Source organism: Ursus maritimus, unplaced genomic scaffold (assembly GCF_017311325.1).
Source record: "Ursus maritimus isolate PB19 unplaced genomic scaffold, ASM1731132v1 scaffold_8, whole genome shotgun sequence".
NCBI classification, from domain to species: Eukaryota; Metazoa; Chordata; class Mammalia; order Carnivora; family Ursidae; genus Ursus; species Ursus maritimus.
The window spans coordinates 21442519-21463001 of NW_024426996.1; the positions used below are offsets into that span (position 1 = coordinate 21442519).

At 40.6% G+C, this 20483-nt stretch overlaps 1 protein-coding gene and 1 long non-coding RNA gene across 2 annotated transcripts in view; both read right to left on the reverse strand.

The window, feature by feature from the left end:
• Positions 1–20483, reverse strand: part of FRAS1 (Fraser extracellular matrix complex subunit 1) — a 416963-nt gene that overhangs the window by 254499 nt on the left and 141981 nt on the right. Inside the window, exons 3-4 of the mRNA XM_040625321.1 lie at positions 11695–11802; positions 3892–3984 (exon numbers count right to left, since the gene is read on the reverse strand). Of these exons, the coding sequence (XP_040481255.1) occupies positions 3892–3984; positions 11695–11802 (201 nt within the window). The remainder of the gene's footprint in view (positions 1–3891; positions 3985–11694; positions 11803–20483) is intronic.
• LOC121101456 lies at positions 12998–19968 on the reverse strand. Its single transcript, XR_005833442.1, has 3 exons — positions 19831–19968; positions 14402–14577; positions 12998–13446 (listed from the first exon to the last, which is right to left on the reverse strand). It is a non-coding gene; the product is annotated as an uncharacterized LOC121101456 (long non-coding RNA).

The following is a 20483-nucleotide window of genomic DNA, read 5'->3' on the forward strand; positions in this document are numbered from 1 at the left end:
AGAGATCAAGGGTGAAGGGGTTTGGCTCATGCTGATACATATATACATATATATATATATACACATAATTTTAATATAATAGTAATAAATAAATATATAAAATATATATAATTTCCTAGTGTTCTCTATACCTATTTACAAAAGCCTTATTTTTTATAAACACTGTAGCAGCGAAGAGAGCTTTGTAAAGTCAAGGAATAGCAGATATACTAAGATGCTCCCAGACCTGGTTTTAGCTGTGTCATCTTAACCTCATTAGTACCTTTAGAAAATATGAGATTTTGACAGGGGACAAAAGCGCATCCTGCAGACAACATCTTAAATATATTCTCCTGCAGAGCCAACTAATAAGTCGGCCGGCTGTTGACAGAAGTCCAAAGGAAAGATAAGGTCATAAAGTATTTGCCTGGCTTGCTGACGGAACAATAAAATAATTTTTCTTCATATAATTTGTTCCTGTTATGAAGTTATAGATCCAGAATACTAACTATCTGGGAATGTTCAGTGCATATTATAATTACATCCTCTACTTTGAAGAGAACAAGGCTGTGCAATTCAATATTCATTTCTTCCTTCACACACATAAATGAGTACTCCTTTTAGCCTCGCAGACAGGCAGAGTGAGCAGACCTCTCCCTCTGTGCTCCTCTATTCAATCGGATGTGGGCACTAGGGCATTACCACTTGCCACTTTCTTTTTCCGGGAATCTTCAAGCACTATCTGCTCAGCCCTGACATTATCTGGTGATGGAATTAAATTAGTAAAGAGGAAAAGAAAGGGGATTGATGGTCCTTTTCCCTCCCTTTCACAAGCTAATTTGTGGGGCAAAGAACAGGGAAAAAGCACTCCAGCACTCTTTGAGGAAAACATATTTCAGGCTTGTCTCCCTGAATGGTTGGCAAGGCTGGGCAGAGATCCAAACACTAATTTGAAGGGATAGCTTTGGGGAGGTCATGGATGAAATAGTCCCCCAAACGCTGGCTGTAATAAGCCCGTGTAAGACTCTCAAATAACCTGGAGTCAGCCAAAAGGCTCAAGTGTTTTCCTCACTCCAGGGAAGATGTCGGGACTTGTCTTGACTTGTTAGAACGCCAGTTGTGTAAGATGCTGTCGACTCCGCAAGCAAAGGCAGTCCTCTGGTGAGGCGAGGCTGATTCATTAACGGGTGGCCTCCTCAAGCTGCCCTGTGCTGGACTCATCCTTGACTTCCTTTGCTTTGACCCTATTCTCCGGAGACAGTCTCACTTCAACTAATTCCCCTCCTCCTCGTCACACTCACCCTATGCTAAAGCCTCTTGTAAAGCCCTCTCTTAGGGGAAAGGTTTCACCTCGGTTCAGCATTCTAAAGTTCTTAACACTGGGCTATTTTGTAGCTACAGAGAGAGAGTCTCCATGACCTCCCCTATGGGATGCAAGCCAGAGGCTAAAGACAAGATCACTGCTGTCCAGGGAGAGAGGGAAAGTGCTCTGGATGGCCTCCCAAGCAAGCCGAAAGGGGCAAAAAAACCCACAAAAAAACCAAAAAGCAAACCCTCCAAGATTCAGGGAAAACCCTAAAGATATAAGAGACAAGGTGAGATTCACAGCAAACCCAGAAAAGTATTTAAACCATGCAAGAAAACAAATAAGATAAAGAGGGCTTTGGAAAGAATCTAGGGGAAGTGACAAAAGTAAGAGAGGAAGGAAAGGCAGGAAGACAAGAAACACGATCATTTCGACTTTATTAAGACTAAAATTAGAACTCTGATTTTTTTGTCTTGACTTAAAAAAAAATCATTCTTCTATCTCTATTTGAAGAAGTAGACCACTAGAGAATTTTTCCTTCAAAATATAGTTTCTGAAATTCAGCCTTTTTCTCACTTACATCAAGTACCAGAAATATAACATTTTCTGAGGAGTGCATTTTGAAAGTTGCATATGGGAAACCGACACATGGATATGTTCTTACCCAGTTTAGAGCTTTCCATGTGATGTATTACAGCAGAATGGGGCAGGGGGAAGTGGGAAAAAGGAGGGCTTTCCAAACTCTTCCAGAAAAAGCTGGAGGCCAAGCAGATTTCATTTCTTAACAATCCATCAGCAGACCTGTCATCCTAGAACTACCCAGCTACATAGGTCATTGGTCAACGGCCAACATGCCATTTGAATGAAGACATAGATAAGTTGGAGAAGGGATTTGCTCACTGCGTGAATCCTCCAGTCATTGATGTTTACTGAGCACCTACTCTGGGAAAAGTTCAGTGCTAAGTGCCTGGTTAGGTGGGAGGCAAGGAAGATCACTACAAAGATGCAGAAAATACTGTCAATGTTCTCAAGCGTCTTAAGCCAAGATAAGAAGATTGCACATGTGCACAAATATAACACAAGAGAACAAACGATGAATGTCATTAGAGTGCAGAGATTTATTGAACTTGGATTTTCCATGTCCCTAGTATTCCACTTACTTGAGATGTCTGATTGTCCCTTGACCTCATTTTGGATCCTGTGTATTCCTTCCTCTGAGAGATTCAGCTTGGTGCTTTTGACTTTAAACCACATCCCTATACAAACCCTCATGACCTGGCATTACTCCTGTCACCAATGTGCTCTACAGCACTTTCCATTTCACAAGGGATCCTCTTCGGTGGCCTGTGAAGTTTACACCACTCTTCATAATGGACCAAATTGAGCAGCAAAGGGTGATACGTGATCTGAAGACATTCCCAACATAGATCCTGCTTGGGTGTCTTTCAGCAACACACTGTGCAGAACTGAAAGAGTGGCTTCCTCAGGAAATTAGGAGACAGTGGCTCAAGGGAGGTGATCTTGTTCCACAGGGAAAGTACACTATGCTCACTGAGTTTTAGGTACACACACTGAATAGCAGCCTAGAGGGGCATATCAAATCCTGTTAACCTGAATGGGCAGAGGCACTAATCTGGGGAGAGTTTTGTATCAAGTGGAAGATGAGGATTAAAGCGAAGAGCCTCTTTCCACCACATTCAACTTCACCAACTACCTCTGGGTAACATAAAGGTGTAAGCAAAGATGAACTATATCCATTTCATTTTCATAGTTCCTGTTATAAACCTTGCAATGGTACTTTTTAATCAGCACTTAATGTCTGTAAATGAATCCTAAACGATCTGGAATGAAAATGTATAATCAAGGGACTTTAGGATCGATTTCTAGTACTGTGGTTCTAAATGGGGGTAAATGAGTGTTTTGCGTCTTAGGCAAAATTTGGCCATGCCTCCAGACATTTCTGGTTGTCAGGACTTAGGGATGCTACCAGGATCTAGTGGGTAGAGGTCAGGGATGCTGCTAAATATCTTACCATGCATAGGACCGCCCCCACAACAAAGCCTAAAATGTCAATAGTGTTTAAGTGTAGAAACTGCACCCTAATGTTTCGAAAGAGCGCTGAATTAGGAGGAAGAAGACCAGGGTTCTAGGCCAGGTTATACCACTTATTAGTAATATGACAACAAGTGAGTACCTTAAGCTCTTTTCTATTCAATGTTTTCATCTTCGATACAGGAGTAATAATATCTGCTCTATTCACTCCGGATTGTTTGTAACTATCGAATGAAAAAAATGCATGTGGCACACACAAGGTGGTACCTGATTATTCAGCAACACGACTTCTTCAACATCAACATTCTCAAACTACTCTTTATACAGACACAAATTCAATCTACAAATATTTACGTAGGACCTATGGAATAAGTAGAACTGTTTTAATCTTATTCAAGAAACCCAAATGCCCATGGAAAGTCAAATGAGCTTCAGATCCTCCTATGGCCCAGACAAAGAAAAGGAAACCTCCCTTGCCAACACAAGTTCAGCATTCAGCTTTCCCTTGTCAATGATCTAGACATCGAGTCAGCCATGGGTCAGAAAACACTTACCGCATAGATTTTCTTTTCATGATGGCAAGATCCGGGAGTCCTCAACACACACTCAGGGCAGCACTGGTTGGCAGCTATTTGAAGCACTTCTCCCTGAGCATTTAAAAACAGCTCAGTGTAAAATGGCAGCAGCAAACACACTCACAATGGCTCACCAGACCCCAAGTCATCTCAGATTCACCAAATTTCATGAGTTTCTACGGGTGACAACAGACAGGATAAACCAAATAAACTGACAGAAAGGATTCTCTCTGTCAAGAAGAGCTTCTCTCAAAGTTAAAATGAACCCCCTCGTGAAAGTAATTTCCTTGAAAATTGTCTACACCTTTTCACATGTAATGAAGGGGGGAATTTTATTCACTAGCATTGCTCCATCTGAGTGCCACAAAAGAGAAGAAGTTAGAGTAAGAGAAGACCTGTATCTCCCTGAAGGGGTTGTTTCCCTCTGCTGCGAAGAGAAGACTTGGGGTCAGGGGGTGTGGGGGATGGGTTGGCCACAGAGCTGGCAGGTCTTCTAGCTATCTTATGGAGGCCTGATGCAGCCAGCTGTGGGGAGCTCAAGTTCTGATGTTCACTTTTACTAGACAGAGTAGCAAAGCACATGGGGCAGGGGATTGAAGGACAAAGCTAGGAGAGGAAACAGCATTGTTGTGGAGGTATCACGTGTACTATGGGGAGCCGGGTAGAATTCCTGGGCTCCAATAAAGATCTACATTGTTTTTCAGGCCTTCTGTAATTCCAATAGTGTTTCCTATCAAGATATGATACTATCAAGGGAATGGACTACCACATGATACCCCAGGATTTGTTAACCAGCCATCCATTTGCCACTGTGAAGAATCCGTCTATCCAAGGGTTATTAAAACTGTGGAGCAGGGGCGCCTGGGTGGCACAGCGGTTAAGCGTCTGCCTTCAGCTCAGGGCATGATCCCGGCGTTATGAGATTGAGCCCCACATCAGGCTCCTAGGCTAGGAGCCTGCTTCTTCCTCTCCCACTCCCCCTGCTTGTGTTCCCTCTCTCGCTGGCTCTCTCTCTCTCTGTCAAATAAATAAATAAAATCTTAAAAAAAAAAACAACAACTGTGGAGCAAAGAGTATATGTTTGTCTTTCGGGCACAGTGATCCTCTGACTCATCTTGCTTCTCCACTTAGGTATCTCAGAGTTTCCACAAGTCTTAAAGATGTGACAGAATGGGCAATGAGTGATTCTGACCAAAAAATTGTAAGAGAGCCTGCATTAACCAGGGAATCATGGCTTGTCCACAGAATAAAAGTCTACGAGGAATTCATCCAGTAGAATGAAAAAAAAAATGTGTGTGTGTGTTTGTCTGTGCCTATGCATGTGTGTACTAATGTTTCTTTGATATTTGGGGCTGCTTTCATTTAAAAAAAAAAATTGTACCTACAAGAGAATTCTAATTTTATATAACTACATCCATAGGAGTAGGTGAGAAATGGGACTAAGATTTTACCACTGTTCATCCACTAAACAGATAAATACAATTTTACCTAGGAACAGTGATTACCAAATTCTTCCTGTTTGCTTGATGAAAGATAAAACATACAAAATGGGGTTTTTTTAAATTGTTCATACTATGGAACATTAATGACTTTTCAGGAAAGTGCCCTCTGAACCCAAGAAGAAACTAGGCTTCTCTGATTTTCACTAAGACAGTAAAATGGAGAAACCACATCAGCCTCACTTGCATTAAGAATTTCACACAGAAAATGAGATCACCCAAGTGCTGTTTACATTCTAACATGGAAGCAGGGGGCAAGGGAGAAAGGCAGGTAGAATGGAAGATTTCAAGGAATATTTTAAGCCCCCAAATTAGTTTTGTTTTCTATAAAACCTGATTTTCAGATTCAGCCCTCAAAACTCATTTCATAAATAATATTCTTCATTTGTGAGTGGCAGTGGAAGCATCCCCAACTTGAGTCTAACTATTGAACTTGTGGTAGAACATAAAAGAGGTAATTGGAGCTAAAGCAAGAGCAAAGCACTTTGCATGTGGGAGTTCAGAGAAGGAGAGATGGAATTCTTGCTTTCTAACCATGTGACCTTGCATAGACTTCTGAGCTGTGGGCTACCTGGAACACATAAGCCTAGAATTGCATTGGGGAACACTGAGAAGTAACCTTATGGGCAAGAGATAACAAAGAAGATTGCTAAGTTTGCTGGGCAAGATTACTTGCCCAGGATCTAGAAAAACTAACCAAAAATAATTATGATGATCATTTGGTAATTATAACTGACACTTAACTGTGTACTTAGAATAGCCAGGTACTCTTCTAAGCATATACATGTATGTGTATTTACATACACACAGATGTGCATATGTATATATGTGTATATGTGTATATATATGAATATATGTGTATATATGTATTATACCTATGCAGCTAATAATAGTATTTATCTAATTAAGTTGTGAGAATTACGTGTAATTTAATTAGGCAAATACTATTATTAGCTGCATTGAAGTTTGCAGCCGAAACCCCACCATGTAATACAGTGTTCCTTTGCATGACATTGTCCTCCATGCATATATATTCTCCAGAAATCCTGAAGAGAGGACTGGTCCTCACAGGACTGGGTTAAAGAATCAACAAACCTTCTCAGAGTTCACAGTCTTCGATTATGTCATTCTTATTACTATCATTCACCAATTTGCTGATCCTTCCTTCATACTCACTCACTAAAGAGTTGGCCCCTGGACCTCAGTTTCTTTTCTACACTATGTCTAGACATAATTCTGTACAACTTCAATGTTCATGAAAGTGATATTCTGTCCTTGTACATTCTTAACCACTTCAATTTATACAATCGTCCTCTCCGGTTAACTTGAGCTCCCCATGGTCATGGTCAACCTTGAGACCTACCTACACTTCAAATTACTCTATACCAGAAATCCTCAACTCCCTGAATCTGAACCTTCTGGCCTTTAGGTCTCTCTCAACCTCACTCCCCCTCATATCACGTCCTTCAGAAAGCTCCTTGAATACTTTTTCCCCTTGAAGTCATTCAGTCAGCTGGCCTCATTTTCCTATTCATGTTAGGCTTAATGCCCAACACTTCTTGTATGTCTATTCTTTCTCTCTCCACTAATATGGCAAAATCCCAATCCTGGATCTATTCCACAATTTGTCTTATGCTTCCTTATACATGGCTAGGAAACATTGCTTAGAAAATCATTCCATCATGCAGCTTGGTACCCCCACGGGTTCCTGATCTCCTGCTCCCATGGGCCCTTAACACCACTCACAGATGCTTTACCGCAGCCTTGGTCAGTCCCTTTCTCCCCTCAGTGACAGCTCCAAACATTCACTCTCTTTCAGTTCCCAACCGAACCTCAACTCTTCACAAAGTAAGATTAGACATCATTAAATATGAACTACTTCAGTATCCCTTTCTTACTTCTTCCTTTTCTTTTCTATCACTTTTCTTACTTACAAATTTAACTATTTCTGTACCTATCCATGGCTTTTTCTTCCACTTTTAGAGAAAGAGATTGTCCTCCTCACCCCAAGCTCTGGAACCCACACATTCTCTTCCCTAAAAACCACTTCTTCTAATTCATTCATTCTGACTCTGTCTGTCCTCCCTACTCTATCTCCCATATCTCCTTCAGCTTCTCTCTATCTTCTAGGTCATCCTCCTTTTCCTCCTAGCATGATCATGTCTCTTTTATGCTAATATCAAAAACAAACCCTCTCCCTTCTCTTGTTTGGTCATTCTGCAAGTACTGGCTAAGCATCATACACTGTGCTGTTTGATAGGCTGCAACAGTGAAGAAGACAAGAATTTTGCTCTCAAGAAGCTAAGAGTCTCGAGGAGGAAGCAGACAAATAAATAGGCACTTGCAGCCTGGTCAAGGGCTATAATAAGGGTAAGCACAAAGCACCATGGCAATGCATAGGAGGGTTTAATGATCGGGGATAGGATGTTCAAAGAAACTTCACAGATGTACTGATGTCTGCCTAATGCCCCATTTCTCTCCCATTCTCAGCAAAGGTCCCTGAAAAGTAGCCTTTACTCAGCCTCCTATCCCCACTTTCCATTCATTCCTCAAACCTCTAGAGTACAGATTCCTCTCCCACCACTCTGCTGACACCAACTTCAGGTAGGCCTATGATCAACACTGTTGATACAAACTCCTTCTGGAAATTCTCTACTCTCCTGGCTACCATAATACCTCTCTCTTCTCTGACCACTTCTAGCCTCTTCCCTCTCTTTTCATGTCTCTTCAATTTTCCTAAGCTCCCTCTCTTATGTTCACCTCCTTGTAAATGACTGTGTTCTCCAAATTGCATCCTTGATCTTGTACTCCTTCTTCACAAAAGCTCTTTAGATGAGCTCATTAATTCTAAAGGTTTATGCTACTAACTATATGCTAATAATACTCACATAGTATTTCCAACCTTGTTTTCTCCTCTGAGCTTTAGATTCATATATTGGCTGCCTTTTCAACATGCCCACTTGGCTCCTCCATGGACACTTCAAACGTAATGTTCCCTAAAGTGAAATCATCATTTCCCTCCCAGATGGAATGCTTTTCCTCATTATCCTATATTTCCAATATCAGCTGGTTTTGCTCAGATAACCAATGAGTCATCAAACCATAAATTTGGGGTTGTCTCTCCTCCTCCTTGCCCTCACCCTCCTAACTATTTCTGCTGATTTATCCCTTAAGTGTTCTTGAGCCTGCCCTTTCCTCTCGAGCCCAATGCTACTGGTGCTCTGATTTAGGTGCTCATTCCCTCATCTGGATTATTCTCACGGCCTCTGAATTGATCCCTGCATTTCTAATATTATGCATTATCTTAGAAAAACCAAAGAGATCTTTCTAAAAGAAAAGCTGGACATTCAACCCACATGCCTGAAATCTTCATTAGTATTCTATCATCTTCAAAATAAAATCCCAAGCTCCATAGTACAGCATAGTACAAGGCTTTCCATAACCTTGAACTTACCAACTCTCTAGCCTCATCTCTCCTTAATTCATTCAATCGGTCAAAAAAAAATTTACTGGGGTGCCTGCGTGGTGCAGTTGTTAAGCGTCTGCCTTTGGCTCAGGGCATGATCCCGGCATTCTGGGATCGAGCCCCACATCAGGCTCCTCCGCTAGGAGCCTACTTCTTCCTGTCCCACTCCCCCTGCTTGTGTTCCCTCTCTTGCTGGCTGTCTCTATCTCTGACGAATAAATAAATAAAATCTTAAAAAAAAAAAAATTTACTGAGTTCCTACCATGCTCAGGTGCTATTGTAGGTGCTGAGGATATACAGTGAATAGAAGAGAACTTAAACAAGAAATGTCAGTAAAATATATAGTATATCTGATATAAGTTAGTGTCAAGAAGAAAAATAAAGCATGGAGGAGGGATAGGTAATGAATGGTGGGGTAGGGATTTGCAATTTTAAATAGAATGGTGTTTGGGTAAGATTTAAAGGAAGTAAAGGATCAAGCCACGTATATTATCTGTATCTGAAGAAAAAACAATTCAGTGGGAAAAGCAGCGTGCAAAGGTCATAATGGCAGAAGTGTGCCTGGCATCTCCAGGGTACACCAAGAGAAACTGGTGTCTGAAGCAGAGTGAGCAAGGGAAAGAACAGGAGATTAATTACAGGGATATAATAGTACTTTAACAGGACATTGTGAGCAATTATATGAGTGAGAAGCCATTGGAAGCCATTGGAGGGGTTTAAGGAAAGAACCAACATGATCTGACTTAAATTTTAAGAGGATCACCCTGACTGTTATATCAAGATTATAATGAAAAAGACAAGTACAGAAACAGTAAAACAAGTTAAAAGGCTATAGTGACAACACAGACAAAAAATGATAATAGGTGGGACCAGACTTAAAAGCAGGGAAATTGCATTTGGGACCTATGGTTTTAGGAAGGAAGAGCTGGGTGGTTGCTAAAGCCCTGGATGTGGGATGTGGGAGAGCGTCGGGAGTCAAGGATGATGCTAAGTGTTCTGGCCTGAGCAACTGGGAGAAAGGAGTTGCCATTTACTGAGATGGGAAAAACTGGAAAAACAAATGAGGAAGGGACAATGTCATGTTTGGTATAGAACCAGTGCGAGAAACTTACTTTCTGTAAAGAACCAGATAATAACTATTTTAGCCTTTGGGGGCCACATTTGGTCTGTATCACAATTACACAATTTGTTCTTGTAGTGTAAAAGCAGCCACAGACAACACATAAACAAATGAGTATGCCTGTGTTTCAATAAAACTTTATTTATGAACAGTAAAATTTAATTTCATATAATTTTTATATCATGAAATACTGTTCTGTTTGTCTTTTTCTAACCCTTTAAAAACATAAAAACTATTCTTTGTTCATAGGTCATACAAAAACAAGTGGCAGGCCAGATCTAGTCTGCTGACCCCTGGTGTAGAACACATTTAGTTTTCAGCAATACAATCGATATCTTTTTTTTTTTTTTTTAAAGATTTTATTTTTATTTATTTGACAGAGAGAGAGACAGCCAGCGAGAGAGAACACAAACAGGGGGGGTGGGAGAGGAAGAAGCAGGCTCCCAGCGGAGCAGGGAGTCCGAAGTGGGGCTCGATCCCAGGACCCTGGGATCACGCCCTGAGCCAAAGGCAGACGCTTAACAACTGAGCCACCCAGGTGCCCCAATCGATATCTTTCTAACATTTAATGTGAGGCTCCTTCTTCTTACATGAAACCACAGTTATTCATGTGAAGTGGAAGAGGGTATGTCTTCACGGTCCTTATATGAGCAACTCAGATTCTGACATGAATTACTCAGCAAGCTAAGTAGAGATCTTTTAGGAGTACTTCCTCCATAAAATAGAAAGCCCCACCATATACAACAAAATATTATTAAATTTACCAACATTGGATGTACACCCAGCTTCTCAGAAATATATCCGTGAAGAAATTGAGGGCTACACTGAAAGGTATACAGAACCTTCTTCATGCCAGTGTTAAAAACAAACAGGAACTCGTTAGCACTAGATGGCATAAAGTCTCAAGGTTATTATGGGGGGAGGAAGAAAACTAGAAAACTAAACTGTGCTTGTGAAATTGATAGAATGCTTTTTAAAGAAAATAATTTAGTCTTCTCCAGAAAGTTTCAAATGTTCAAATTTGAAGCTTAAGCTGTTTTTTTTAATAGATTCACTTTAAAAAGAAAAGAGTCAGCAACTGGAAAAAATATTCTAACAGAATTAGATGTGTAGTCAGAAAAAATGGAAAATTTTTAACAAAGGGGCAGGAAGGAAATATCCCTCATATACTTGGTCAACCAGGAGATTTCTGGAGTCCAAGCCTCTCCATGTTCCGAGGGAGCTTGACAGCAACGCATTAATACAGTTAGTGGCAGAACAAATAACGGTTTTAGAAAATTATCCTCAAGAAGTCAACGCTGACTTTCAATCCATTCAACGGTGCCTATCAGTCGCTTTAGCATCTGTCTGCCCCGGGGAAACCTCTGGACAGCAGTTTATTAACTGCATAATCGTGGTTACGTTGCTTGAAATCTCCAGGCTTCATTTCCTCATCTGTAAAGTGGGGAGAAAGATACCTACCCCAAGTGGGATAACATTTGTAAACCTTTAACTGAGCGCCCGGTCCAGAGTAAATTCTCAATAAACAGAAATTGAGATATTCTTAAATGTCATATGTAAAAGTTCTCTCCTGCATTTCATAAGCCTTCCAATTAGAGAATGGGATAAATGTCAGAACCCGATGACTGAAAAGATGCAAAAATCCTAACCTGCTCTGACTTTACCAATACATTTAGGATATAATTAGGATGCCATACCTTCTCAAAGGCACACTGAGGGTTTCTGCAAACAGCAGGTTTGCAGATAACGATGTTGCCATGGCAACGGCAGTTCTGGCATGAATCAGGCTTCCAAGTTGTAGCATCCTGCAAGGAAGCATAAGCTCTGAGTTAAAAACTGATCAGTCAAGGTAGGAGCCCAGAGAAGCAGCACCATCAACAGCCCCACAGTCCGAACAATTAAAAGGCAAAGGAAAGTCACAGGCACACACAGTGCTTGCTGGGCACTGATTAAACCCCGAGAGGCAGTAAAAGCTATATAATCCATTTCACCACATTCAGCCCACGTAGCCAAAAACAAGGGCATGCAGCAGAGAGCTGTCGATATCCAGAGTAAAAACGATCGATTGGCCTGAAACCTCAGGAGGACAAGTTGCTCCCCGACTTGAAGTTTCCCTTTGCTGTTAACTAACAGAAACCATCGGAGCATGTTTAAAGGAAAAGGACACTTGCACTAGCAGTAACCAGCATCCTGAAAGCAGCATTTGCCACTAGTTAGCTAATACCAGCACCTTAGACGTCACTTTCCAGCTCTTGCGTACTGTCTAGTGTAATGCTCATAGAAACAAGGACTTGAACAAGTAGTTCAGTGTATTCAGGGCAGATCAACCAAATTATTGAGTGGCTGTGATATGCGCAGCTGTATGCTAATCATATTGGGGTACAAATGAAGCATGCATACGAGCACCATTCATCAGACTCTCACACGTTATTATGGATCATGAACCTGAGGGCCTTTGACTTGAACTGGGATGAACTGGAACTTCCCCACAAAAAAGCAGAAACCAAGTGTGACAGTTAATGTTACATGTCAACTTGACTAGACTGTGATGCCTGGCTGTTTGGTCAAACACCAGCCTGTACATTGCCGTGAAGATAGTCTGTAGATGTAATTAACATTTACAATCAGTTGATTCAAGTAAAGGAGATTACCCTGGATGACATGATGGGCCTCATCCAATCAGTTGAAGGTTTGTAAAGCAAAATTTGACGTTTCTTGAAGAGGAAGGAATTTAGCCTCAAGACTATTACATGGAAATTTTGCCTAAGTTTCCAGGCTACCAGCCTGCCCTACAAATATCAAAATTTCAATCTCGCAAGTACAACTTTAACTCTTGACTAAATTTCCAGCCTGCTGGCCTGCCCTACAGATTTTGGACTTGCCAGTCCCCACAACTGCATGAGCCAATCCTTTAAAATAAATCTCTTTTTATATATACACATATATAAAGATACCCATATGTCTCCTTTTGGTTCTGTTTCTCTGGAGGACTATGTCTGACATACCAACACAAGTATGGACTTCCATGGATGTGCACAACCTTCCCAAGCACAGATGAAGTCATCCTTTCAGACTGAGAAATGTTAAATGTATAACCTCTTAGGGAACGTGCTTCAAACCCAAAGTCGCTTAAAAAACACAAAACATATCTAACGTGAGATTACATTCCCAGTGGCTAATTCACAAAAACTCTGAGTCAAAGCAAATGAATACTAGAACCTGATTTGGAATACCTCTGAATTTCTTTCTTTCTTTCTTTCTTTCTTTCTTTCTTTCTTTCTTTCTTTCTTTCTTTCTTTCTTTCTTTCTTTTTTTTATTGTTATAGCACATTCCTCTGAAATTGGCAATAGCGTGCCAACTACAGTCTCTTCTTCAGCGAAGGAGCGATGACAAGTAGGTGAAGAAAAACAAATTTCATTCCCAAGCACGAGGTAAAATATGTTCCCTGCTGATTTCAAGAGCACAATATCAGTTTCAGGATACAGATTAAATAAAAGTGACAACTTCACAAAGTCAGCAGCTACCATTTATTGATTATTATCTTAGGCTGACTTATGCATGACTCTTGGAGCAGGACGCACTGATAGAGGAGGCATTTGTGGTACTAGAGGAGGGTGGCCTGTGTGCTTTCCTGACCTCTGCCATCATTCTAGAGGGCTGGGCCCGGCAGAGAGGGAAGTAACTGCATATCAAATCTCTGCAAGGTGCTTACATGCATGACAGCTCTATGGAGCTGGCATTATTGTTATGACTGTTCCCATTTTACAGATGAGGTAACAAGACGTGGGAGATTGAGTAATTTGCTCAAGATCACAAAGCTCTAAGAGACCTGGACAGCCAGGCTCAGGAGCCCGGCTGCCTGGGCTTGAATCCCGGTGTCACCACTCCAAATGGCGAGTCTGTCATCAAGTTAAGGTGTCTGTGCCCTGGTTTCTCACCTGAGAAGTAGGGATGATAAAGTACTTAACTCATAGGATTGTTGAAAGGAGCAAATGAGACGATGTATTTAAAGAGATCTGAACAGTGCCTGGAACTTACTAAGGGCGGATTAAGTGTAATTTATTTTTAATCCAAATGTTTTCTAAGATGTCACAGTCATTTAGCAAGCATCTCCTAAACATTTCCTTTTCTCAGAGAGAAAACAGTTCCATAAGTACCTGACTTTCTCATCTTCCCACTCTAGCCTACCTACGTAGAACAGAGTGAAATTACTATTTCATTAGGACCCTAGCACTGAAAGGATTCAGGATGTTGCAGCAGAAGGGAAGAATGAATCCACAGACTCCATTTTCATTATTCCTTAGATAAGTGGAATTCCCTGTCTCACTGAGCTGACACAACCAGGAATCCACGTCTTCCTTTCACTTGGACACAGGATGGCCATACCAGCCCCACATACTCACTATGGCTCTCAGCACAGTCACCTTCACTCTCTCCAGGTATGGCATTCTTACACCAGGGGTCAACTTCTCTGCACGTCAATTCTTGTCTCAGTGACCCCAGACTCCAAAACAGTCCATTATACTTGTTAGCAGCTCTCAGTCACTGGACTTGGTTACTGACCTCTATACAGGATCTTCTAAAAACAGGGAATCATATTTTACTTTCACCCATTGATGCGTAATTTTTCTTCATGTTAATTCAAAGTTAGATTTCTCTGGGCCCAAGAGGCCTTCCTGAATTTGTTTACGTATTTGTCCTCCCACCAGACTATGACTCTTTTAAACAAGGAGGTCTCGTTTCACTCCTTTCTATGTACCCCCTTCACTGAATGTGGTTCCTGAGTGCTGCTGAATTAATTAACAACACTGAGAACTTGCTAACCCTCAAGAAAATATCTATCCAGGCAAAATGAAATACCCAGTTAAGATGCAAGATCTTGATAAAACAATGTCTAAGTGATAACACTACAAAATCCCCGTAATGCTGAAGGTTATTACTTCACTGGAATCAAACTACGTTTGAAAAAAATTCTTCATCAGGCCGTCGGACTTGTCAAAAACTTCCTTATGTTGATATCCTCATAGAGTAGTAATTTATGGCTAATTTTAAATAAAATGAGCCCTTTACCAAGGCCTGGATAGATGGCTATATATTTTCAGGCCTAAAACTTTACGAATCAATTTCTATGGTTCCATAAAATTGCTTTATGAAGGTGGGGATACTAGAGTTCCTCAATAGCTAAAACTTTGGATAAAGCCATAAAGTCCAAAGAAATAACACTGTAAAGTGAGTTTTACAGATCTTCCATGTTACTACTGCAATTCCATTGCTTTATAATCCTCTCTTCCAATCTAACACATTTTGCAAAAGGAATTCTTAAAATACTTTTTCCCTAGAATATAGATTAAAGGATTAGATTATGACAAACTAAAAAGCAATCAAAATATGATCTGTTAATATAGCTTTTAATATTTTTAATAATACGTGGATCAAATGTTCTTGCAGATAATATAGTCCCTCCATCTCCAAATATCTTAAAGTAAGAGTCAAGTAATTCAAGGAAAAAAAACTTATTTCACTTGGTTAAGTATTTATTGAACATTTCATTAGTGCTAAAAATAAATAATGAATATAGCCCTCACTCAAATTTCTGGGGGGAAATTATTTACAGTATTCTATAAGAGCAGTATATCAACTGTCAACATAAATTTTCTTCAATTTGAATGGTATAATAACCCTACTTCAATTATTGATTAATTCATCTCATTTTAAATTCCCTTGGTTTCTTAGAACAGAAATGAGAAAAAAGAAATAAAGCTCACCCAAAACTGTGCTTCCAAGTTAAAAAATAATATGTAGAATATAATGCCATTTTTTAAATTTTTTTATTATATTGTTAGTCACTATACAGTACATCCCTGGTTTCTGATGTAAAGTTCGATGATTCATAAGTTGCGTATAACACCCAGTGCACCATGCAATAGGCACTTCCACGTGCCCTCCTTACTACCCATCACCAGTCTATCCCATTCCCCCACTCCTCTCCCCTCTGAAGCCCTTAGTTTGTTTCTCATAGTCCATAGTCTCTCATGCTTCATTCCCCCTTCTGATTACCCCCCCTTTCTTTATCCCTTTCTTCCCCTACCGATCTTCCTAGCTCTTATGTTCCATAGATGAGATAAACCATACGATAATTGTCTTTCTCTGCTTGACTTATTTCACTTAGCATTATCTCCTCCAGTGCCATCCATGTTGCAGCAAATGTTGAGAAATCGTTATTTTTGATAGCTGAGTAATATTCCATTGTATATATGGACCACAACTTCTTAATCCAGTCATCTGTTGAAGGGCATCTCGGTTCCTTCCACGATTTAGCTATTGTGGACAATGCTGCTATGAACATTGGGGTGCATATGGCCCTTCTCTTCACTACGTCTGTATCTTTGGGGTAAATACCCAGTAGTGCAATGGCTGGGTCATAGGGTAGCTCCATTTTTAACTTTTTAAGGGACCTCCACACTGTTTTCCAGAGTGGCTGTACCAACTTGCATTCCCATCAACAATGTAGGAGGGATCCCCTTTCTCCACATCCTCTCCAGCAATTGTTGTTTCTTGCCTTGTCAATTTTTGCCATTCTAACTGGCGTAAGGTGGTATCTCAGTGTGGTTTTGGTTTGAATTTCCCTGATGGCTAATGATTTTGAACATTTTTTCATGTGTCTGTTAGCCATTTGTATGTCACATAATGCCATTTTTATAATAAAAACATATTCATGCACATGGAAACAAAGTACAAAATTATATAAACCAGTAAGTGAAAGATGGTCATTCCTGTATATAGATTGTAGGTAATTTTTTTTTGTTTTTTCCTTTATTCTTATGCACAGTTTCTATTTTTTTTCAATAACAAAAATGTAACTTACATAATTTCTTGTAGCATATTAAAAGTGTCTAGAAAAGCTGGACCAGTATAATAGGCATGTATATTTACTCATTTATTCAATGAAACATATTTCTTTAAATGAAGTGTTTTCACAGAAATGTCAGCTTCTCAAAGCCATCTTTAGGTAACTCAGTGCTGAGATAGGGAGCTGTTGAGAATCTCCCAGTAAGGAGATGTAGGCCAGGACCCCTGGCTTCCCTGGGTGTGGGGACAGCTGTGAGCAGCTTGGGCCTCAGGTCCCTGTGCACTTATAGCCTGGAAGACAGCACAACACTCTCCTTTTTTGAGTTTGTTTTCTTAACTCTGATGGATCTTCTTGGCATCAAGAATTACTGATTCTTCGGTCCTTATGTTTAGCCTTGGTTGACCCAAAGCTTTCTTGAATCAAATGGGAGGACCCAGCTAAAGATTGTGTGGTCACAGATCAGTTTGGGGATCAGTTTGGGGCTGACAAATGAGGGCTGTTGAAAGCACCTCAAGGAAATGGGTGCTAAAAGTCTCTCCAAGCACCTTCTGGGGAACATGGCTTGTAACTTAGAGCAAGCCGGGCTCCAAAGTGGGGGGTTCAGAATGCAAATGGACTTCAGGATAGGATTGTCCTAGCTTGATGGCATCTGGTCATACTTCTCTACTGCTTAAAAAGTTCAAGTGGCAACTTAGTTCTCTCTCTGACTTCATTTTCTACCCTTTCTCACAAACCTTTTTTAACTGGCTCTAGCTATACTGGTTTTCTTTGTTGTTCCTGGAACTACCGAGTATGTTCCCAGTGCAGGGCCTTAAAAATTGCCATTCCCTCTATTTGGGGTGCTCTTCCTCCAAACATCTCCACGGCTTATTCTTTCATTTCACTCAAGTGGCTGTTCAAACACCACCTCTTCGGACAGTATTTTGCATCTATCTATTCCTTTACTTGGATTCCTTCCTAGAAGTCACCACTTAACATTATATTATACAGTTGTTTACTAATGGCCTTTCTCTTTACCATTAGAACACAGCCCTAAAAGAGCAGGAATTTTGCTTGTTTTGTTCACTGCTGTGACCCTAATGTCTAGAACAGTATTTGCACATGGTAGGTGAAACTTATGTGACCTTTTAAAGTTACTTTTAAAATATAAGGTACAAGAACAAAAAAAAAATGTGTCCCTTTTCCTGCTGACCATAGGTAAATAGAATCTGGGCTTTAGAGTTGAACTGGCAGCGGGGAAGTAGAGTTAAATCAAACTACCTACCAAATATAAAACAGTGAGCCATTTATCTAAACTTCTTGAGTTATTCCTAAACATTTGTGCACTCAGGAAGATTTTAAAAAATTAATTGTGTTCCCTACTTGTCCTTCAAAGCAAGGAAGGGCCACAATATTCAGCTGGGTCTCATATCTTCATTTCTGGAGGTTTATTTTTCTGACAAGTCTGGTTTTCAGAAAAGATAATCTATAAAAAAGTGTTCTTTGACCCAGCTCCAGTTCAGGCATGGAAATAATGTTCTTGTTTGTCAAGGAACCATAAAGAAACAAATCAATAACTTTCATAAGGTTATTTTAGAGTTCAATTCTTTTCCCCAAGTGCCCTTCCTCAGACAGCTTAGATAAACAATACCTTTTTCATTCAGTCTCATTTTAAAGTTCATGTAAAGCTCCTCATCCGGCCCCAAATAAAAAAGAACAGAGGATACCTATTGTTAAGAAAAGATAGGAGTCCTTATATTTACATTAAATTCTCTCCTTTCAGGAGGAGCAAATATAAGTTAATGCCAAATAAGAGAGAAAATGGCAGACCACTCCCTGCTTGAGACCGATTTCAAAAGCTTGCCCCATATAAGGCCCCCTCGTGGAGTTTCTTGTTTTCCACACCAAGGACCTAAGCTGTTTCTCATTTCAGCATCCTGGAGTGACTAACTTGCACCTGATATCCCCCTCCTGCTGTCTTAAAATGATAAACCCAAAGGCACTGGCTATAAGAATATTAGCTTGGATACGGAAACAACAGCATGAGTCACAGATGAAAAGACCGCTGCTACATATAACTGAAAATGTCTGTTCAGCTGGCTGACAAGAGACGCTGAAAGTGTGGCAAGTTAACATCAAGTTCCTGTATATATGTCTCTCTAGCATGGTGTGGTAGCATAGGTGGGGGCAGGGTAGGAAAGGGAACAAGCTCCCGCCACATGCCAGTACTTCTGCGGGTCCCCCATACACATGCCAGCCCACTGCTCCTCACAGCATCTTGGGAACAAAGCCTTATTTTATAAATGCATTTATAAAAGCATTCATTTTATAAATGAAGGAATAGGGTGTGGAAAGACTGAAGGAACTGTCTAGAGCACATCTAGTAATAAGTTGATCTAGATTCAAAGCCATCCTTTTTTTCCATGCCACACTATTGTCATACGATATCAATAACAATGAATGCCTTCTAGTGTACAGCAGTCTTACCAGGTAAAATCATGGCTACCTTCACTCTCTCACTTTACAGGCCAAGATAAGGCACATGAGGGCTGTACTGCACATTTCAGAGGAAAGGACTGTGAGATTAAGCGACTTACCTGCCTAAAATGTGCCCCATGCCTGCAAAGCACACTCCTACGCCCTCCATTTTTTGAGGGGGGAGGGGCAGAGGAAGAGAGAAAATCATGGAGCCCACCATGGAGCTCAATCTCACAACCCTGAGATCATGCATGACCTGAGGTAAAATCAAGAGTTGGACTCTTGACCCACTGAACCACCCCGGTGCCTTATATACTCTTACCCCCCCTTTTTTTAAGATTTTATTTATTGACAGAGAGAAACACATCGAGAGAGGGAACACAAGCAGGGGGAGTTGGAGAGGGAGAAGCAGGCTTCCCTCTGAGGAGGGAGCCCGATGCAGGGCTTGATCCCAGGACCCTGGGATCATGACCTGAGTTGAAGGCAGCTGCTTAACAACTGAGCCACCCACGCGCCCACACTTACCCCTTTTAATCTAACTTCCATATGTCCTCCAGGTTTCTGTTGAAATACCGCTTCCTCAGGGAGGACCTCTCTGCCTCCTTGACTAAGTCAATATTTCTCTGCCTCATGTTCCAAAGCTTCCCCACTTCCACAATGCCAGACTTATTCCTCCAAGTCCTATTTTTCACAAAAAGAAAAACGAAAAAAATGGCACCTTCTGGATTCCAGACTCTTTGGCACATTCAGATCTTTTATATTTCTTCCTAAAATATTTTGAGATAGATATCATCACCCCTCCTTTATAGATAAGGAAACCAAGGTTCACAGAGGTTAGGTAATATTACCAAAGCTTATTCAGTGATGGCACCTATATTTGAACCAGTGTCCATTTGATTCTGAAGCTTTCATTTTTCCAACCATACTTACTTCTGTACCCACAGCCTTGGTCTATGAACACAAGGTCATACACCACACTCACTCAAGTAGCAATACCAATACGGTGGAGTGGGTAAACTTGGATTCAAACACCAATTCAACTGCTCCCTAGCTGTGGGATCTTGAACAAATCTCTTAGCTTTTCTGAGTGTCCATTTCCTAACATATAAACTATGGATAAGATAGAACCCAATAGAGTGATAATAAACATGAAATAAACTAATATACTTATTAGCACA